This window comes from Falco biarmicus, chromosome 5 (genome assembly GCF_023638135.1).
Source record: "Falco biarmicus isolate bFalBia1 chromosome 5, bFalBia1.pri, whole genome shotgun sequence".
NCBI classification, from domain to species: domain Eukaryota; kingdom Metazoa; phylum Chordata; class Aves; order Falconiformes; family Falconidae; genus Falco; species Falco biarmicus.
This window is the reverse complement of record NC_079292.1, coordinates 35,182,816-35,204,995: the sequence shown is the minus strand read 5'-3', so window position 1 is coordinate 35,204,995 and position 22,180 is coordinate 35,182,816. Positions and strand designations below refer to the sequence as shown.

Here is a 22,180-nt window from a genome sequence, read left to right as displayed (position 1 = left end):
AGATGGGTACAGGCATAGGACTGGGGAGGAATGGAACTGCATGCATCCTGTGAAGGCACATTTTGGGCTGGGGACTTGAATTTGACACACATTCACCCAGGTAGAGCTACTGACGTGCCAGATCTCGCTGGTATTAACATACCCATGACTAAGTGTCTGCAAGAGTAAGGGCTCAAATGCTCTTTGAGATGAAACCTTCTCGTGCGCCTGGGTGTCCCCATACCCAATGGTGTGTTCATAAACATTACATAAGGGTCAGCTTCTGGGAATACATAATGCAACTTGCTCCTTGTCTCAAAAGAAACGTACTTGTTCTCCCAAAAGCTGCTAAGCTGTTGTGCAAGGTGCCACTGTTAGATTGCACCACCACCTGGTACTGCTCCCCAGCTTCCAACTTGTGAAACGTGTGCTCAGAGACATGTTTAGAGACACTCTGGGAATCAAGCTGATGGTTTTGCTGAAATATAGTCACTGTGTAGGAATCAACATCTCCACCTCCAGGAGTCCAGCTCACTTTCAGGCTGTTTGTCATGCCATTAGGTGACACATGAATGTTTCTGACCACACTTGGAACTGAAAAAAAGGGAACACAAAGGCACCTGCTCACAAGTTTCCTGTTTGATTCAGACTTTTTCAATTCCTACTTTTTTATAGCCACAGCAAATGATTCAAAGGGCAAAGAGCATTTACAGGTACAAGTAATTTCAGTCATGGGTAAACACAAGTAAAGCTGAAGACATTTGTGTAGGATTGTGCCATTTTAGAAAAGCAAGTCTATGTTTACAGGAACAACAGTAAGGAAAATATAAATAAAATGGAAAAAATTTATATGTTCGTTTATCTGGAAAACCTCCTTCTTCTCCAAATAATACTTTAGAAACATCTCAGAAAATCAAATCTCTTTATTTAGACTTAAATTAGTTAGCTGTTTTGCAGTTATAATCTCACCCATTCATGTCAGGTGGGTAGAGGTGTAAAATAGCTTAAGTGATTTACCTAGAGATACTAAACAAACAACTGGCATACATAGGTGTCCTGGTTTCAGCTGGGATAGAGTTTATTTTCCTCTTAGTAGCTGGTGCAGTGCTGTGTTTTGGGTTTGGCGAGAGAAAAGTGTTAATAACGCAATGATGTTTGAAGTTGTTGCTGGGTGATGTTTATACTAAGTCAAGGACTTTTCAGTTTCTCAGGCCCTGCCAGGAGAGGGCTGGAGGGGCACAAGAAATGGGGAGGGGACACAGCCAGGACAGCTGACCTGAACTGGCCAAAGAGAGATTCCCTACCATAGAACATTATTCTAAGTATATAAACTGGGGGGAGTTTGCCATGGCCAGCCAACCACTGCCTGGGGACTGTCTGGACATTGATCAGTCAGTGGCTAGTGAGCAATTGTATTGTGCATCACTTGGATTATTTTTTCCCTCCTTCTCTTTGGATTTTATTCCTCTCTCCTTCTCCCTCCTTTTCATTACAACTGTTGTTGTTGTTATTATTTTTATTTAATTTCAATTATTAAGCTGTTCTTATCTCAACTCTTGAGTTTCACCTTTTTCATGATTGTCTTCCCCATCTCTTGGGCGTGATGAGGGGGTAGGGAGTAAAAGAGCAGCTGCATGGTATAGTTGCTGGATGGGGCTAAACCACGACAATGGGAATAACAAAAACCCAAACGCTAACATTTCATTACCATTCCTATGCAACAAATCAGATTATCGGCCAACAATCAGATATTGGTAACTGTGACATTTGTTTATTAAGTGCAGATCAAGTTGGCTGAAGTACCAGTGTGATTTTCAATGAGATGTGCTGTCTTTATGTCCTGTCAGTGTTACAGGAGCTCAAATAAGATTGTGGCTCACCCTTGATTTTCTGTGACTCATTCTTTCCTCTAGAGAAGCCTCAACACATTTTAAATACCACATTATTTCTTACTTGTCAGGCCTTCTATGAAAGTAGCACGTTGTGCATCTCCACTGATGGTCAAGACAAGAATTTTGTATAGACGTCCTGGAGTCAGAGCTGTGAACCAATACTCCTCAACGGTGTTCCCAAGGAAAATGGGTGGGAAGATCTTCATATCATTGAAGAGGAGCTGAATCTCATATTTATCAACATCCCCTTCAGCCTTTAACCAAGTTACCTGCAGATCTTCTGTGCTCCTATTACTAAGAGTCAGTTCCTTCACTGACTCTGGCACTGAAGAGATGAGAAGACAGACAGGAAACTTCTCAGTACTTATTACCAGGTCACAGCAAGAAGATAATAGCTCTGAAGCCATGCTCCTGAGCTAAAACTTTTCATTCAGTTCCCTAGGAAAAGCAGTAGACTGCACTTATTTGCAAGGGTTGCTGTTTGTGGTTTGTACCATATCTAACACTGGAAGGTCCCATTTCAAAACAGAAAGTCCACAATTTATCAGCATAAAAATAATGAACAAACAACAACAGAGCTTGCAAGGAGTTTGCATAGCCAACAAAAATTGAGCAGGATCTGCATGTACCAACAAATGAAGTGCAAACAGACCTGAACTATGGGAGACCTGAGGCAATCTACATGATGCAACATCACATGCGCAGTTCCCAACTCCTGCCAGACACAGGTCAGTTATTTTTGTCCAGTGCTACATCTGTGTTAAAAAACTCGGTTTCTTAGCATGACTCATTAACTTACATGTAGTGACAGGTGAAGACAGGCGGATTGCATCCAAATTCCTGCTGGCTCACAACTAGCCACCTTACCATCTTTGCCCCACGTTCTCCAACTCCAATTCTTTGGGTAATTTGAGTAGAGTGAGGTCTAGTCTATCTTCTTTCTTATACATTTCCACGACCAGAAAAAACTATCTTGTACATTCTGGCACAGTTTAAGCATTAATACTAAGCTTATGGGGAAATCTGTTTTTCAGTTTTCCAAGTTTCAGGATTTGCTTTCCAATTTCACAGTACAAGTCTCTTCTTTTAATTTCTATACATCTGTAACTTAAACACTGGTCATAAACAAATTCTGCTTTCCATATTTGGAACGACAAACATTCAAAGATTCACACTAAGTATTCTATGTTAAAATCATATGAGATCTTTGAGCCTAAGTATGGTAAATAGAAAAAAATCCTGGAGTGTCTCAGGATGTTTCCAGGGTGTTTACTTACTTGTTCTTCCATAGATCCTTTCACTAGTTTCGTACTTCCCACTCTTTGTGCTGACCGTGACACTGTACTGCCTCCCTGGGACCAGATTAGTGAACACACATTCATTTTCATCCTTTGGGACACTTTTTGTTTGGATGAAATCATTGTTGTTCTTGATGATCACTTCATAATTATCAAAATATCCAGAGGCGTGTAACCAGGACACCTTCAAGTAGTCACTTCTGGCTGAATTGCTGACAGTAAGTCCCTGAACACTGGAAGGGACTGAAAGAAAAAATACAATTAAAGATTCAGAAAGCGGTAACTTCCTGAAGTAACAGGAGCTGTGGCAGTAGACTATACTTGTGGTAATTACCAGACTTTTCTGAGGAAGTTGCAAAAAGACCACAATGTGGATTTAAGCAATACTCTACCCTCTAAAATAGTAACTGCAGTTTCCACGCTGCTTTACATCATATGACAATGGTTTGTCTTTCCAATTTTTGGTCTTTTGGAACTTGGTCAGTTTTGCTTACAGCAGTGAATTCCAAAGGTTCACATTAATCCTGATTTTGCTTCTCCTCATACAAATGCCTGTCCCTTGGATTTTCACTTAAACATAAAGAGAAGACTAAAACTGCACTAATTTGATACTCTTTGTCGTTTTAACACCCATTACTGTCATTCTTTTATTCTACTGGTTTACCAAGTGAAAAGTCTCAGCCTTTTCAATTTTCGAGGAAGTTCTAAAAAGTTTTCCATCGTTACTGTCACGCTTCTCTGAAATTTCTCTATTCCTGTAAAAATCTCCTTGAATATTGCACAACCAAAACCACAGATGTGTGTTATGTGACAAAAACCAATAGACATGGGTGTTACTAATCTATGTCACACCTTACTAATATTTTAGCAGTTAGCCTATCCTATCCCATTCTTTCAGTGTTTGAATAACTTTTTTGGGGATGCTCTGTGGGATATACTTGAAGATCCAAGCAGAGGGGTTAAGTAGAGGGGAAAATGCATTTGAGCCAAAACTGATACATGATTTCTGCTCACTTACAAGGACTGATACATGACTTTTACTCATGCTAAAGTAACTTTGTATGACATAAAGCAGCAGTAGGGGCATAAGAATAAAACTAAGCCTGTAAAGCTGTAATTTTATGGTTTGACCCTCCAACCCTTACTCCATCCTAGTTTAGTCAGATGTAGATAGATCATTGATAACAGCTATAGCAAGTAGTTATGGGGACTGGATTTACTCAGAGGCTCTCTTTACCTGTTCGTTCCTGGCTGAAGGAATAATTTTCATACTTCCCACTCTTTGTGGTTATCATCACATTGTAAAGCGTCCCAGGAGTGAGGCTGCTGAAGGAGCATTCACTGAAGGATTTGGAAATGGTGAGAGTCTGAACAATCTGGTCATCGTGAGAGAGCGTTACCAAATAACTGTCTACATCTCCAGAAGCTGGCAGCCAAGAAACACTGAGGTAGTCACTGCGACCTGAGTTATTTACTGTTACTCCAGTCACGCTGGAAGGAACTGTGCAACAAAAAGGAAAAACCAGAAGAGCTTTAACTAGCCAATTCCTGTTGTGAGAATGCCTGGAATGCCACTCTGCAAAATAAGCAGTCTGGGAGTCCTGAGAAGCTCTGCACTGACTCCCACTCAGCAGTACTCATCTGCTCTTTTGGATACAGTGAAGGAAATTGTCTTTGGTGACCTGACCCCAGCACTTCTAAAATCCCAGAAGATGAGTTACCCTCTCAAATTGCCATTCATCAGTAATAGCAAAAACTACTGAGGCTTGTATGAAGTTCAGGCCCATAGCAGAATATGTTTCATTTACAATGAGTTCTCTGACGCCTAGTGGCCAAAACATGAATGCAAGTTTTTTTTCAGGCCAGCAAAGTGAGCTCAAAGGTTTCACATTGCCAGAACCATCATCACTCAAGTACAAAACTATCATCAGAATTATCATGATTACCTTAATCATAATGAGCTGCCACATTTTCACCGGACTCTGATAAACTAAACTGATTTACCTCAGAAGAGGGGCTGGCCAGCAGCTGTCAGAGTCAAACCCCCTAGATTTTACAAAATATGTTTATGTACTTTAAGCCTTTTAACGTTATTCTTCTCCAATTGTTTTTTTTTTTTTTTTTAAACTGAGAGGAGTTGTTTTCAAGAAGAACATTGGAGCCAACTGCAGAATGCCCAGCCTTTGCCAGATTCACATAAAAGAGGGAAAAATTGACAGCACAGGGCAGTTTCACCTATCTAAATATCCAAAGGACTGGTATTACATTTCATGAGTCATTAAACTTACAGATTTTGACACAATAGTACATCCTGTCCTATGCAGTATAGAAGGGCTTCATAGTAAGTAATTAGCACTGGTGGACATCCTTTAATATTGGATTGGAAAAAAGAATGTGTCATGAGAGACAGAGACACAAATTCATCCCACCACCTTTAGGCAGCTAATTTGCACCCAATCACCCTAGGCTGCCATCTAGTCAATGGAACTAGAAAGTCCCTTCCAAAGGAGTGATTCACCCACCACAGCTGTACAGCCCTCTCAGGGCATATTTTTGTCTTCACTCAGAGTGATCCTGCTCTACAGAGTTCCTCCTGTAGGAAGAGCTGTTAGCTCCCCAAAGATACATTAATATGAATCTGGATCCACAGTATGTCTGTGGTCATACACAGGAATTATATGGCTGAAATTCCTGTGTTTCTGAATTTTCAGTGCAGTGGCTTAATCATAAGACCATTCCCTTTAATAAATTCAGCTTTTTAGGAACTGACAAAAGACATGATGGAGTATTTTCCTTTTTACCTGTCCTCCCCTCTGCGATCGTTTGCCTTGAAGATATCCCACCACTGACAGTGGTGACAACAACTGAATAGAGTCCTCCAGGTTTCAGGGGATAGAAGTGGTATCTGTTGGTTTCACTGGGAACAGTCTCATTTTTAATGACAACATTCTCGTGAATCAGTAGCACTTGGTATGAGTCTACATCTCCCAGTGCTCTTGTCCAGTTGGTGAACAAGCTGTTGGTTGATCCCTGACTTGCCACGGTCAGACCAGTCACTTGGGCTGGCACTGCAAAGAAAATTGTCATAATGTTACTGAGGAGAAACAAAATAAACCAAAACAAAATCCCCCAAATAACCCAAGTTTAGTCACACTGAGGAAGTGCATCAAAAGAACATTCCAATTTGCAGCCAGACTCAACAGGGCTAAAAATAATCTAACTGTGGACTGCTTCCTGTCTGATGGGATGTGGTCTATGGGAAACTATCTAAGGCACAGAAAGGTCGTTCAGGCTTTAGTACAGCTTTTCTCAGGCTAAAATGATTCAAGATCAGGGAACTGGAGGAGATAGCATTTCATAAATATCATTAAACAAGAGCCATCAATTTAGGAAATCAGTCGGGTTTTTTGATGACTATTTCAAATAGAGTCTGTGACTTTCTCCCTTTCCTCTCCTATTCATTGTCTCTCATTCCTACTGAATGGCAAACTAGTTTGATGAATACCTCAGGCATAGTCATTACACATCAGCAAAGTGTCAGACCCTTTAATTTTGGGGGTAACTGAGATGGATGGTTTTGGTTTTAATTTTATGTCAGAAGATCTGCAGGATACTAACTTTTCTAGCATCAAAAGATGAATTAATTGTTAAGCAAACGGAACATTTCTCTAAGTATAAGCTGGTGAACTTGCCAGATTAAAAAGGAAAAAGAAAGAACAAAAAGGCACGTAATATCTAGCACAAATTTTACCCAAAATATTTTTTTCTTTAATTTGACAGCATTTGGTCAAAGTAAGGAAATACAGTTACTTCTTTCTAAGTATTTCTGCTTACACGACCAAGCACAACTGAAATAAAGAACACTAACTTTATCAAATGCAACTGCAAGTTCCATCTCGTTTTATATCGGCCTTTTTGCACACATAGTACTGAATTTGCAATCATTTAAGAAAGGTAGAAAATTAGGCACATAGCTGAAAAAATGTTATGTTGATAAAAAACTGAATCAAAAATCCCACATGTTTTATAATGCTGTCATGACACAGTAAGCTCCAACAAGACAATGAAGTGCCACATTTCTGTGCTAAAGATGACCAACCTGGGATGCATCTAAGACCTACTTCTGTCATATTACAACAGTATTTTACAAGCCTAGTAAGCCGTCCTACTGCAAAGAAGATTCAGGGGTTTGGAATGCTTATTAAGACCTACATTCAATTTAATTGATATTCAGTCTTCATCACTGAATGTCATGTTAACACACTATCCCTGCCTGATGTATTTTCAAGTATTGGTTCATACTAGTGAAGTGGGACACTGCAAACTTTATACCTGAATAGGCCTTCTAAAGGGGCATAAGGCAGAAAGAAATGAAATCCCAGCTATCTAATCACATAGCAGAGAAATGAAAGTGTAAGTCAAATTTTTCCTGTGGAAGGAGTCACAACATGTAAGGACAGACCACTATCAAGCCATAGCCATGACTAGATTCAGACACCAGCAGCTTGTTTTTCCCTGTGCTGTGCCAGACCAGAGCTACATTTTAGGACTTTGCTTGCACTGGAGAATGCATAATCCAAACAGAGTAAAGCAACACATATGGTTTAAAACTTGCACACGTGCATAAAATTAGCACCCTGCAGGGGGTGGGAATGGGACCTTCCTTGTGTCACAGTCATCCTAAGTGACAGATAGATTCTGGAATCAGAAGAGCGGAGAGATTGAAAACGCATTTTCAAGGTCACATATGTTTTGTGTCTGTCAACCTTGGAATGTTCCCCCTAAAGCAATGTTTTCCTGTATGATGGTGGGTTTTTTTCCTCCAGATGATGAATGCTTTGAATGAAGGAAATGACCTCCCTAAAGATATCCAGTGAAAATTTTTCTTCTTATGTGGAATATCGTGCTAACGTAGATTGATCAGACCTGACATAATATTTCAGGAAACCGTTTTGCCAGGAATTACATACCCATTTCCCCAAAACCTTAAATAAATATTGCAAGATAACTGACAGGCAGAAATAAGAGACTTAGAAACATAACATTTCTATTGAGGAAACAAACGTAAATTCAAAACTTTTGAGATTTAGAAACTGAGTTCATTCAGGTCACTAAAACGCAAAGAAGGTTGTTAAAGGTTAACAGAAGTAAAGATTAAAATAGTCTGACAAGATGATACCTGTTCTTCCTTCCACTGAAGTCCAGTTACTTAAAATCCCACTAATGGTAGTGATGGTAGCTGTGTATTTTCTTCCAGGTACCAAGTCAGTGAAAGTGAATTCCTTAGCTTCTTTTGCAAGTCCTTTTTTTATGACAGTAAGATCCCTGTCTCCCAGTGAAACCACATAGCTGTCCCATTCTGCAACAGGTGTCATCCACATGACACTAAGTGAAGATTCATTAGCATGCTTCACACGGAGATGGAGAACAGGCTCTGGAGCTGTAAAAGTACACAAATATCATGAGAACAGGACTTTGTAGCGAACACACATGCTATAGCTCAAGCTGCTGTAAAGAATATGTTCCATAAGACAGAAATGGGACAGCAACAGACTATTTGTAATCAAGAGGAGATTCTTTACCTATCTCTAAGAAGCCAGTCTTCTGGTATTTGTACTATTAGTATTATCTATAATATTATATATTATAGATAATACTATTATTATCTATATTATTAATATCTAGTATTTGTACTACTCTTTCAGTAAAGGGCTGTAGCAGCAGACTTCAGCAATACATTATGGCTGTAATGCTTATGTTTAAACTTATGTCAGGATTTATATTTTAGTACGAATGGAAATGCTGCAAAGACAGTGAGCTTCCTCTTGAACTGTGGGTGCTAGACAGGGATATAAAACATTTGTACCATAAACCAGACCTACGCCAATTTAGCTATAACAAACAAGAATGCAAATTACAGGATCAGTGACATTGATTTTGCACTGGTTCGTATCTCAGTCAAGTTGGGAGACAATCTGAACTTACAGTGGTATAAAAGAAAGAATCTGATCAGTGAATTTCTGTGTGTGTGCCTGTGTGTGTGTGTGCGCATGTATGCACACAGAGGGCATCTGTTGCCTGATGTAGTGCCCTGATCTGATTTTGTCCCTATTACATTGAAACACAACTCACTTTCGAAGATTGTGGGTTTAAGTAAGAGAAAATTAAGTCAGAATAGGGCCTAATACCTATGCTTCTTAACAGGTACATTATGTACCTGACTGTGGGTCAAACACAGTTGTGAAACACCCACTGCTGGATATTATTTATTGGACCACGTTCTAATTGCGTAGTTGTGTCAATTAAAAGCAACACCATAAGAAACTAACCTATTTGTAATGTATATCAAAGTAAGCAAGAAGAGAATGTGACTCGCTCTGATCAAGTTGGCTAGAAGTTAGAGAAAGTTTCAGTTCTGTAGCTTCTACTGGTCTTGTCATTGCACAAAATTATTAAAATCAAGCCCTACAGGAATGACAGGTAAGTGTGTAGCAGGAAAGGTGAGCACAAGAAAAGGTGAGGAGTAGCCCTATCTTCTCTCACATTTTTCAGTGAGATAAGGCTCAGGCTGGAGCCTCGCCTGATACTCCTCATCCAAGTCTTCTTTTCCTCTGAATTGCACTTATTTTGCATTTATGGAGCAGAAACATTAACAGTTATGTTGCAATTATTTTTTAAGCTTGAAGCAATCAGACGTGGCTTTGACTAACACGCTGCAGAAGAATTCTACTCATGTCCCTGCAGCGTATATGGATTTCCTTTGGAAAGGCTGACTTGAACAGACTAATCCCATTTTCTTTCTGGAGCACAAGAACAAGAACTGGGATGTTATGGAACAGCCACACTAACATATACCTCAGCCAGTTTTGGTTAACATCATTGATATTCTTTATACAGGTTGGCAAGGAAACCAGTTTGCCACCAAAAATACTGATGAATACAGGAAGATCTATATTGCTCTTTTGAAGAACTGTATCGAGGATCTAAAATCTATTACAAAACATAACAGTGAAACGTTGTACATGTAGTGTAATGTCTCAGTCATGAAGAGTGGTGATATAATTTCCAAAACTTTCACTAACAAAGCATTTACCACAAAAATAACCCTGAAAGTGTTCACAGAAACCACTAAAAATAATTATTTCTGTTGTTTACAAGGGAGCTCCTTTTTACTGTGTTTATAATGAAGTTCACCTGTGGATTCTCAAGTATTCTTTTTTATTGTCCACAAAGCCCCGCGGAGCATTTTGCACTTTCACACTTCCCAGATCAGCACACTGACCTGTTCTCCCTGTGCAGCTAGTCTTGCTCTGCAAATCCCCACTCTCCACAATGACATCCACGCTGTACTGCCTCCCCGGGATGAGGCCCACGTCGTGGATGAGGTACTCCGTGGTGTCCTTCTCGAGGGTGGTGTTGAGCACCAGGGCCGAGCGGTTCCACAGGAGCAGGTGGTACCTCTCCCAGTCTCCCGCAGGGGGCAGCCAGTTCACTCGCAGGGACCGCAGCCAGCCACCACCACCGGCTCTCAGCTCAGAAACTTTGTGGGGAACTGAAATAGATTGAGGGAGTAATTCTCAAGTGGGTTATTTCTGGTAAGGTGCAACTGAGCACTGGCAAAACCTGTCTCGCAGCATAGCTTTTTCTAGAAATACTTGGATCAGTTAGAGGAACGTGGCGTATCTTGTTACAAAGGTTGGCATTCATTTTAAAGACAATTTTTACTCTTCCCCACCCAAACCACTCACTGTCGGTTTCTGACACCAGAAATGGGGAACCCTTCTTGGTGCAGGAAAAATCTCCACCATGGACTTCTCAGATCATCTTGCAGTTTTCAGTTAGCTTCCCAGTTTTTTCCTGGACTTAAGTTCATCTAGAAACTGTCAATCAATTATTCAAAGCTATGGCCAAAGCTTCCTTTGCTATGAGCCAAATTCTGTTCTCAGCAGCAGAAATGCAAAGTCTGATGGCTTCTTGTGTAAAGACCTTGCATATCCTAGTCCCTCTGAGCTGTAAGGCACCAAGTTTCAGAGGTCCGTTAAACCCTCCACTCTGTCCTGTCCTCCGCTTCAAGGGTCCCGAATTTACATGCTCAGCCTTCCTGCCCTACTGCTGCAAGTCACACTGGACCACTGAAGCTCTTGTGATTTTCATGGAATAATTAAATATTAACCACAACAAACGGAGACTGGAAGACAGATGCAGATACTTAGGTTAGGATACCTATAACTTAGTGTTAAGATCCTCAGAGATCAGCATTGGAGCCCTGAGACCATCAACAAGTATTAGCTGTAAACTGCAAGGCTAGAATCATGCTCTCGTGTTTTCTCTGGCTTAGCTTAATTGCTCAGTAAAGGACTGAGAGATTTCTACTAGCACCACAAAATAATTGCCAGTGTCACTTCCCACAGACATAGCTGGGTGTCAAACCTAGATCTCCCACATGCCAGTGAATATGGGAGATACGTTTGAATTGCTGAGCGAGTGGATCTAAGCACACTGTTTTCTTAGGAAGCATGGGTGTACTTACATCACAACAGATAACGTTCAGCCTTGTCAGCCTGGCTGGACATCATTACACCCTTATGGCATAAGTTTCAGTCCCTGAAATGTCCATATTCCTTACCATAACACTTCTCAGCAGCTTCTGCTGCTGGTTTGGCACCCTCTCAGCACAGAGTGATGTGGATTATAGTCTTGGCATCCAGCTCTCTCTGTGAGTTACAGAGGGATCCTAAGAATTTAACCCCTTCAGTACCTGTAGACCTGACTGCCTGGACCTACAAATGGATCTTTAGGCCACAAAGCTTCTGCTGAAGTGACTCTGTTTTCAAAACTCTTGGTACCTATGGAAAAGTCAAGGGAAGGAACTGCACATGATCAGCATCCTTGGAAACGGGACTTCTACATCTTCAGCTTTGAAAGTACTGGGTCTAGGTCACAGATCTGAGGGTCAGTGGTTTGAGTGAGGGCCTGAAGCTCTCCCTTCAGACAGAAATGGGAATCTTTTAAGATCTTTAATGGTAGGCTAGACAAACAAAAAAGACATGCATATAACCAGTCCAGCTTTGTCCTTCTTGGACCTGAAAGGCTTCTCAGGTCTCTTCCAGTCTGCATGAGAACGGGGTAGCAGCTATATGTCAAGGATGTGCCTTTCACAGGTTTAGTTGTAGATGATAAATATTCTCTAAAATAGATACTCTGCTCTCTCTCACACACACACATTTTATATTTCTTGGCTTTGAGTCTACTAGCAATTTATATATGTATTCTTCACCCACTTACATATTTTTTCCTATCTAAATTCTGCCTGGGCTAGGCTGGTGTGGAGAAGATGACACGGCTCTGTGACCAGCAACGCTGTGGGAGTATCATGACAGCATTTTTCAGGTTCAGAACTCATACAAGAGATATGTGAAAGAAAATTATACTTCTAAAAGAAAATTAAAAAAATCATAACCCAGCTCTACCCAGGCTGCCACATGCCTTCCTTAATCCATGCTGTTGGTACTAAAGAAAGCCGAGACCTAATCTTTTCCTATTTGTAGATTTGTATTTGGAGCAAGAGGTAATATTAGACCTTTCAAAATTACTTAAAAATCTGTTAACAATTTGATACAAGCAGACTTCCCCATGATATAATACATTTTATATACTATGCTGAGTTGAATTCAAGATAACAAAGTTGGTCAGAAGTGTAGTGGTGTGGAACAGTTTTGTAAGAGATTCACACAACTATAAGGTCCAAAATGCGTTATTGTTTCCTGCTCCCAAGCTATGCTGAAGGTGGGTTTGGCTGCCAGATTAACTGTTGCCAGAGAGTCAGGAAAGGGTACTCCTGGAACCATTATTGTGCTCTTTATCTTATTTTCCCTGAAATCCAAATAATTTTGTCTCCTACAATGATTTTCTACAAGGCCAGTGTAGGCAAAAATAGCATTGGTTACAATGTTCTTACTGAAGCAAAAGACTTACATGTTCTGCCAGTTGCCATCCGATCAGTAAACAATTCACCACTGATTGTGCGGGCAGTAACCTGATAAAGACGTCCTGGAGTTAGCTTGTCAAAGTGAGTCTCTGTAACCGGTGGCTGTAGAGTTTTGACTTCTTTAACTGATCCAAGATGAGACAGAGTGATATTATAGAAATTGAGGTTTCCTGAAGGTCTTCTCCACTGAACTTTTAAAGCATCTAAGCTGTCATCGTTAGTCACCGTCAAATCTAAGACTTCGGCTGGGGCTAAAAATAGAAAATAAGAAAAAGAATAAAATATTTCCAGCAGAGAATGTGTACGACCTGCTGCCTCCAAACTACAATACTTAAGTTCTGCTTTTGAATAGTTATGTCAGATGGAGTATGAATGATTGTGCCTGAACAGTGAAAGGGCAAATTCTGGTTACAGTGAAACCGAACCCAGCCCTGTTTAAGATATTCTACTGCTGAGAGTGACACCTCTCACAATGCCCACTCTTGTTTCACAGAATACAAAATTTGTTAGCTATGTCTGCATTCACACTAGTCATGCTCACTATAAAACAGACCAGGTACATGCTCCTAAGAACAGAGACGTCTGCATGCATTTTGGTAAATCCTACAGCATCATTGAAGCTATGCCTGATTTACACCAGTGTAGAAGGGATTGGAATCCATCCAACTCCTTTATTCAAATGCTCTACCAAAAGAAAAGCATAGCCACCCCCAGTATCTTAATTTCTCAGGCTCTGGGCATGCTGGGTACTGAAATGGAGGACCTCACTGCAAGCTAGATGAAGTGCTTCTGCACCCTGAGAAAACCTGTGAGATTTAAAGTTTTTGCACCCCACAACAAGAAGAAATAAAAAATTCTGAAGAAATAAAATTAAGCAAGAATATAAACCCCAGAACAACCAGTGCCAGGTGACAACAGCAGTCATCTATGTGCCCTAGACACCACAATATTGTTCACTTGATATTAAAATATGTTTACATGGTGAGATTTCTGTAGGAGAAACTGTACCTCATGTTTCCTAGAAATTAGGAAAGCAACTGCATGACCCTGGTTTTGTTTACATGAGTGTTTTAACCATTGAAGTCTAGTAGGATGTCATCTTATCTTCCTCTGTATGACCACAGAACTCTACCCTGAAGAACCTCCCTCCCCCCAAAATAATTTCTAAAACTCTGTTTCTGTGAATCAGTATTTCTCTGTAAAAAATAAAAACAAACAAACAAAAAAAAGAACCCCAAAAACCCATTCAATTTTAAAGTTCTTAACCTGCTCTACATTTTTTTTCCCCACTTCCTTTTCAGAACTGGAGCTATTTTGCAATCAAAAAAAAAAAAATCACAGAAAATATTTTTTTGCAAAACTCACAAGCTCTACATCTCCCATTCAGCTAAGTAAGAATCATGGAGTTAAACTGTCTTCAGTACTGTAAAATAAGCAGACTACACACTGCCTCTGTTCACTGAAGAAGTTTGTACAGGAGCTAGATGAACCTGTTCCACAGATGGAAGATGATACCAGGGCACCTAGGCTCAGATTGTTAATACCTAACTTCACGTTTAATGGAGCTGCCTACATTAAGCAGTGCAGCTAAGCTCGCTGCAGACACCCTACAAGCTGATTTAGCCACTAACTTTGCTGCAGTGCTAACTTCAGGAGCTGAATAAGCGTATGGTGTCTCTAACTCCCTCTATAGCCTTTGGAGAGAAACACCTGCCAAGGGTAATTCAGCCACTGAAGTCTGGGAATATACACTTGGAACATGAATCATTTATTATTCTGAAAAATCGACTGTAATATTATTAGATTATGGCCTTAGCTTCTTGTTCTGTTGTGACAAATTCTGAAATCATACCTGTCCTGACTGTTTGAGAACTGCTGCTCTCCAGTCCTGCAGCCTGGGTTATGATAGAGAGGTTATACAGGTGGCCTGCTGTAAGTCCTGAAAAACTGTAGGAAGTCAGAGGATCTTCTTGGTGAATCTCATGAACTGGGACATGATTATCCGTTAACACCAGCCTGTAAGAATCCACGTGGCCAGAGCCAGGAGACCATGAAGCATGGATAGTGTCTGTCTTGACAGTGACCTGAATATTTTTCACAGGGGATGGCACTGTTGGAACAAAACCCACATGCTTAAGGCCTAATGGTTATCGCCACAATTTCAGCAATTTTAAACAGATTTACTTTTGAAATATGTTGAGTTTCTTTAGGGTTAGTGAAAACCCAACACCAAATTTATGTCCAAATACTTCATAAAAACATTAAAAAAAATTCCATCCTTAGCAAAAAACTCTCTTTTATGTTAGTCAGAGATTCATGCTTTGTTTATTTCTACTTATAATCAATACATACTTACATATAATATATATATATATATCTCTCGCCAGGTAGAAGAGTTAGATATATTTGTTAATTTCAAAATGCAGAACCGCAAAACACTGTTAAATGGTTTTATTTAGATGAACTACAGTAAAAGAACTCCTACCAGTAGATCCACTTGTGTGAAGTTCTGGGGTAGTCTTATTTCCAGCAGCTGCGCTGAGGACAACATTGTATTTATTCCCAGGGATGAGACTAGAAAATGTGTATTCTGTTTTTGAAATACTTCCTGGTACAGAGACTTCTTGTATCTTTTTATTTTCATGATCAAATAATACTAGGTTATACAAGTCCACCTTTCCTGGGGAAGGATCCCACTGAACCTGCAAGCTTGTAAGTGTAGCTTTTTCCTTATTAATTTCAACTCGAGGTGGTGGTAAAGGATCTGTAGTTAAAAAAAAAAAAAAAAAAAAAAAAAAAGACAACAACAAAAAAACCCAACAGAAAACATAAACTAGTGATTTTTGCACCGGGACTGTCTGATGTTTTAGACAGCAGCACAAAAAACCTTCTGAACTCTCCTTTATCATCATCATGCTCAATACTTTTCGAAAAGCCTTTGTCTTTCTATTTATAAACATCGTATCACTGAAACATGTCCAGAGTCCTGCAGAATTCAGAAATGTTATTTGTGCATATGTGTACACACTCACTCTCACACACACAAACACCACACACATGTAGGAAAATACTTCTAGTTGTAGATGTATGTAACAAGCTCAGAAATCTGCTGATAGTAAAACTGTAACAACTTTAATAAGAAACAGCAAACATGCAAACCCAGCAAATCACACTCCATGCCTCAGTGTAAAGTTGCTTTATAGATACAATGGTACCAGTGGCTTTCATTTCCTAGCACTCATGCTAAAGACTTTATCACTAATGGGCATGAGCATTTAGACAATTTTAGGGGCAACAATCCTTTGCTTTTAGTATTAACTTCAACCACTTCAAACAGATTCTGATAGAATACGCTTCTGCTCTGCTGTAGTATTGTTCATACAACTTAAAAAAAAAACCCAAATAGTACGTTGGATAAACTTTTAGGAACTATATTTAATTGGGACTATTTCTCTGAGAAACTCTCAACATTCATTATGGTGTTTATTAAGGAGCTCTCAAGTAAAATCACCTGTAAAATACAATACACTAAAGGGATGGCAAACATTGACCAAAACAACTCACTCTGGTTGCTTGTATTCTCCAGGTGTATTTCATCATTCACAAGACTTCATGTAAATCAAAAGAAATGTGTTACAAGTTGATGTACTAAAGTATTGACATTTATATATCCCAATAAGGTTAGGCAATTGCATATTAAAAAGGTATCATAAAACAACCCAAAGCAGCCAAATCAAACATTCACATGTCGGGGAGTTAAAGAATAAAGGTTTCCCAACAATTTAACAACTACATTTGGCTTTCACGTGAGTACACTCTGTGCTACTCTTGCCTAGCATCAGACAGGGTGCATCCAGGTAGAGAATTAACGTCTCCCTATAAACACTGCCTTAAACACAGAATAAGGCTGTATTTCCAGTGCCGTCACTGCTGTCTGGTTTCCTGAACAAGGCAGGAGAAAGAATGTGAGATGACATAATTACAAACTGCACTGTAAAGGCTAAAAGGACAAAGTCAAACCTACCCCTACCCTGCCCTACAAATACAGCAGTAAGAGTATCATGGGGCTAGTAGCCTTTAAGCTTCTTTTTCTTCAAACCCTGGATGGTGCAGAGGGTTTAACAGCTTATTGCAGAGCTCTGCTGAGAACACACTGCTGCCACGTTCTGCTGATATGCTCTGTCAACCAAGTATATTAGGAATTTTAAGGGAGAATGTCCTTCCTTAGAGACATTCAAAAGCTGTCCGGACATGGTCCTGGGCAACCAGGTCTAGGTGGCCCTGATTGAGCAGGGGGGCTTGGACCAGATGACCTCCAGAGGTCCCTTCCAACCTCAATCATTCTATGACTCTGTGAAAAATAGTGCATCCCCTTGAACCCAGGTCCCTGCTTAAATTCAGATTCTTGCTTTGGACTACAGAGATGCTAGTGCTCTTCAGAAAGAAAGATGAAATTTATATCAACAAAATCAATAAAGAAAAATAAATATCTTTTTTTTTTGACCTCTTTCTTAAAGGCCAAACTAAGTCTGTTTAAATCGGGGGGGGATTAAAACTCAAGTCAAAGACCAAGCACATCAAACTTCAAGCCAAATAGTTAAAATTTCACCCAATTACAGCAACTGCAACAGGAGGTTTTAATGAAAAGTGTCAGGAAATGTTAACAATAGACTTGACCACCAACTCCACCTATAATATATACTAAGCCACTAAAGACTATTATGTTGGCAAGAATGAATAGTGGGGGTATAATCTTGTTCCTTGAAGGCAATTGTTCTAATCAGAAAGGTCAAACTTTGCGAGTCAGAAATAAATTCCAGCGCTATATATGGTCAGATGCACAGCCAGCTGAAAAAGTTTTAATTTGACTGATATCAAGAGAACAGTCATGGCAAGAAGTTTAACTCTCTCTCTGACAAAGTTAGGATAAGGTTGACTGCTCTTTAGTCCTGCAAAAGTAATCAACATTGTAATCTGCATTATTTGCCAAATTCTACAAAAGAAGACATACACATTTTTAGAAGCGCTTATACTGTCCTGGGTAATCTGTCTTCTAAGGTGCATTAGCAAAGAAAAGAGTTGCGTGCCTAGAAGGTGAAGTTCAGAAATTCAGACTTTATCTAATCTCTCTGGTCCAGAAAACAAAACACTCAGTGCTTTGTACATCCGCTAGAACAAAGAAACAATGAGATTGGGAAGTGCCTGGCCTGAAAGAGCCCTGGATGGAAACAAACACTTAAAAAGCCATTTACATTGTTATACAAGTCTCTGCTGGCAACGATACAACCCTGATATATCACAGAAACACAGTATTTTCACAAAGATATTTTTATACCATTTGCCACTATATAAATTAATGTCTCCTGGTCTACAAAGGAATCTTCCAGAAGACTTAAATATTGTTTGGATTATATTGCACCTCCATTTTCAATTTTTGGGAAGACGATACGCTTTGTGTGCACAGCTGCTACAGATACATTTTATAGAAATCATAGATATCATCATGTCCAGTCCCAATGACACGACTCCCAAACACAGTCCGTAAGCACAGAAACAGCCCTATCTTATGCAGGAGAAAAAAAATAACTGAGAGATATGAGCCCAGGAATGAGTAACAGGGAATTCCTGCCAGTCTCAGCCATCTTCCTACCAAACTATCAACTTTTTTCCTAGTTTTCCCTATTCATAAAACAATAACCTACTTCACAAGGACTTTTGTGAAGATTAAGTAAAGAGGGTTGATTTCATGGTCCTTATTAAGTACAAATATTCAATTCTTTGGGATGATATGCAACCTAGAAACTCCTTAAAACACAGTTATTTATTTTCTTCTTGTACTCTGCCTTTTGAGACTATGGTCATAACCATTATGTGATTATGGATGGTAGGATTATACAGCCTATAGTCAGAGCCATGTCACGGTAGTTGTTCCTACAGATGGCTAATAAATCAGATTTGTCCCAAATAATTTGAAATTTACATGCTTCTGGCATTTACAGAGTTACATATCACAATGGAAAAATACTCTACCAGTATATGTCTTAGAAGGTAGAATTTTTAACCTCTTTCCATTCAAATATTTAGCAGTTTTTCTGACAAAAAATTTATTTAGCTGTCAGTTGTCTCAGTACAGGTAGCTTGGATTAGGCAGTAACATAAGATACTACTGCAATATTTTTGTAGAAAACAGTGTTGAAAATGGCATTTATAAGCCTATCATAGAAGACATATTCAAAAGCAGGGGAATTGCCAAGTCATTTTTCATGGCTCTCAAGACCAGTATTCCAAATCTGAATTTCAATTAAGAACTGAAAATCATAAATTTAACTGTAATTTAGCAGGATCTGTTCATGTACTATTGTTTTTAACTAGAATTCTATTTAAAGATGTAGTGATTCACCGAAAATATGCTACTGAAATACACAGTTATTCTGGTCCACAGATATTTGGAGAATTGAGAACTTAAGTATTTTATCTGAAAACAAGAAAAACACCACATTTTTTCATATAATAGCTCTCAGTCACAGAAATAGTTTTACTGAGACCAATAAAGAAGATAACATGAAAGGATCAACAGGTGCGTGTCCTAACTTTACAGTGTCAAGCATGCTGACTAGTGTATGGTTTTAGGTGCTGTTTAATGTATATATATTAAAAAATGTAACAAATGGTAAATATTACTGTGAAATAAATATACAGATTTGCGCCTACTAATATCTGTAATCTCAGTTTTGCAGTGGAAAATTTACTTGTAGCTCAGAGCTGATAAATGGTGTTATCAGCTTTTTCTTCGTTTCCTGTTCTACCAAAATAGCTGAAGTGCTAACATTGTATGTGTGTGTGTATGCCTGGGTATACCTGGCTTATATAGTGCATATGTGATTTTATTTTCCATTGTTTTGAGCGAACTATTTTAGTTCTGCTCTAGAGGATTAAATACTTGCCCTTTTAAATTGATAGCCCATAGACCAAAATTTCTTGAGTAAAAGAGACTCCACCTTGGTGGACTAATACGGATTATTGTACCAGTATGCTATACATTATCAGATTTGAGACCTATGCCTCCCCAAGTGAAACAGAAGCTGCTTCTCCACCCAAAGATTCACGAAGGGTCTGGTGTTACTCGAGATTTTATGCAGTCTTGGTGAGCTGTGCACTTACTCTATTGGAATACCAAACTCACTAACAAAATAGACTTAAAATCATAGCTATGACAATGAGTTAAGTACTTCACATTAAAAGGCCAAATTAAGTTAGGGATTTGGTTGTCTCCAAGCCTTCACATTACAGCTGCAACTATAGTATGCATTATTCGTCACTTTCACCTTAAGACCTTAGTTAGAACAGATTACACTCAACATTTAACAATTTATTTTAGATGTTATGGGCTTAGCTACTCCAGTACTTTATACAAGAAATACAACGAAAACTGAACTCGTAACAGGAATAAGCACATGAAAATTTTAACAGGATTGAATAGGAGCAAAAAGTTAAAAGTTTCTGTACTAGGTATCAAAACAAATTAAAAAATCTGCAACTGTCTCTGTGTACATTTATTGTATCAAGATGATACAGATGTTCAAAACCTCATTTTGCAAAAGTAAGCACATGAGATGGGATTCCTCTTACTTCAACCATCTAAACTTGGTCCGGTTTAACCTAGGCTCCTTTTATAGTCAGCATAGAAAGCTGGGCACCTCCAAAGGACATCTTAGCCCACCTTTCTCAAAGAGCTCAGGAAAGGAACCTCACTGAGCACCAAGGTCAGACATCATATTTTTAGACGGTCCATGATAGCTTAGTCCACTAGCATTCAAATCAGTGGGAATTATGTTTACCATATACCTGACAACGTGCCTCATGCTTCCATATTCACAGAATAGTTTCCAGGAACACGTCTATGGACATTCAGGCTGAGTAGATTGTAAACCGTAACTACTGACACAGGTTACAAAGGAACAGGTGAAAAACAGCTTCCAGGAAACTGGTTTACAATGCTTCCCCCCATGGAAACATACAGAGGAATAATTCTCCCTCATTCTCCACTGAAATGCATAATATTGACAATACAATGTGTGTTGTTGACGGGCATAACAAACACTATATATTCTTGAGAAATAGAACACATTGACAAATTTTGGAGCTAATTGTGTGTTTCAAACACCATCAAGCGATACAACTGATGTGATTCAATCAAGGGAAGAAAGGAACCAAGAAGCAATCTGAGTAGCTGTTTTTGCAGGAAACCTCCACAGTTCCTCTGTTCTTATTTTATGCTTTTGACTGATCTCTGCTGCCCAATATCCAAACATAAACTTCACTTCGACTACGGTCCACTGATGTGCAGTGTTTCAGCTTAAACTTTAATCAGTTTTTTCACTCTGATGTCAGCTACATGCTATGATTATAATCAGCAGTTGCTTCCCTAATCACTTGTATCTTACAGCCTTTGCAAAATCTATTTACTGATAAAAGTCATAAATGACACGAACACGCTATTGTCTAAATGCTTTTGCATTAATCAAAACACAGTCTAAAGTGGTATCTTTTTCTCTACTTCTATGCAAGTGTTCAATACTAGATCTCTACTGGCCAGTAATGATGGTGATTTATACCTGTCACTCTGGTAACAGTTGATCTATTCTTTCTACAAGTCATCAATATTAAAACCAGTTGGCATGATGCATGACATGGATTTAAATCACTGCCTGCATAGAAACTATTATTCATTTTTACCAAGTGACATGTGCTTAATGTATAGCTATCACACCAGCAGACTTGTCACTGGACTTTTTTAAACTTGACTTACCAAAGCAAATTAATGGAGGCTATTTAGTGCATTTGTATGGTTAATGCTGGGAAAAGGGTCTGACAGTAAATGATGTCTCTGAACTTCTAATTAAATATTTGGCTGCCATAATCTTCAATAGTAACACTGCAAAGTACCTCTCTGAAACTAACACTTTAGGAGCAAATCAGGGAGGCATCTAATGATGGACCTCATTTAAGACATGTCTGTTTTG

General features: G+C 39.1%; 1 protein-coding gene across 4 annotated transcripts in view; it reads right to left on the bottom strand.

Annotated features, from left to right (window-relative positions):
- The window catches only part of PTPRB (protein tyrosine phosphatase receptor type B), a 69,113-nt gene that overhangs the window by 29,879 nt on the left and 17,054 nt on the right, over positions 1 to 22,180 (bottom strand). For all 4 annotated transcript variants that reach the window (XM_056339647.1, XM_056339648.1, XM_056339649.1 and 1 more), the window contains 10 exons: positions 15,643 to 15,921; positions 15,010 to 15,267; positions 13,145 to 13,408; positions 10,452 to 10,721; positions 8,349 to 8,609; positions 5,971 to 6,237; positions 4,407 to 4,670; positions 3,149 to 3,412; positions 1,933 to 2,196; positions 310 to 573 (listed from right to left, as the gene is read on the bottom strand). In XM_056339647.1, the coding sequence (XP_056195622.1) occupies positions 310 to 573; positions 1,933 to 2,196; positions 3,149 to 3,412; positions 4,407 to 4,670; positions 5,971 to 6,237; positions 8,349 to 8,609; positions 10,452 to 10,721; positions 13,145 to 13,408; positions 15,010 to 15,267; positions 15,643 to 15,921 (2,655 nt within the window). The remainder of the gene's footprint in view (positions 1 to 309; positions 574 to 1,932; positions 2,197 to 3,148; positions 3,413 to 4,406; positions 4,671 to 5,970; positions 6,238 to 8,348; positions 8,610 to 10,451; positions 10,722 to 13,144; positions 13,409 to 15,009; positions 15,268 to 15,642; positions 15,922 to 22,180) is intronic.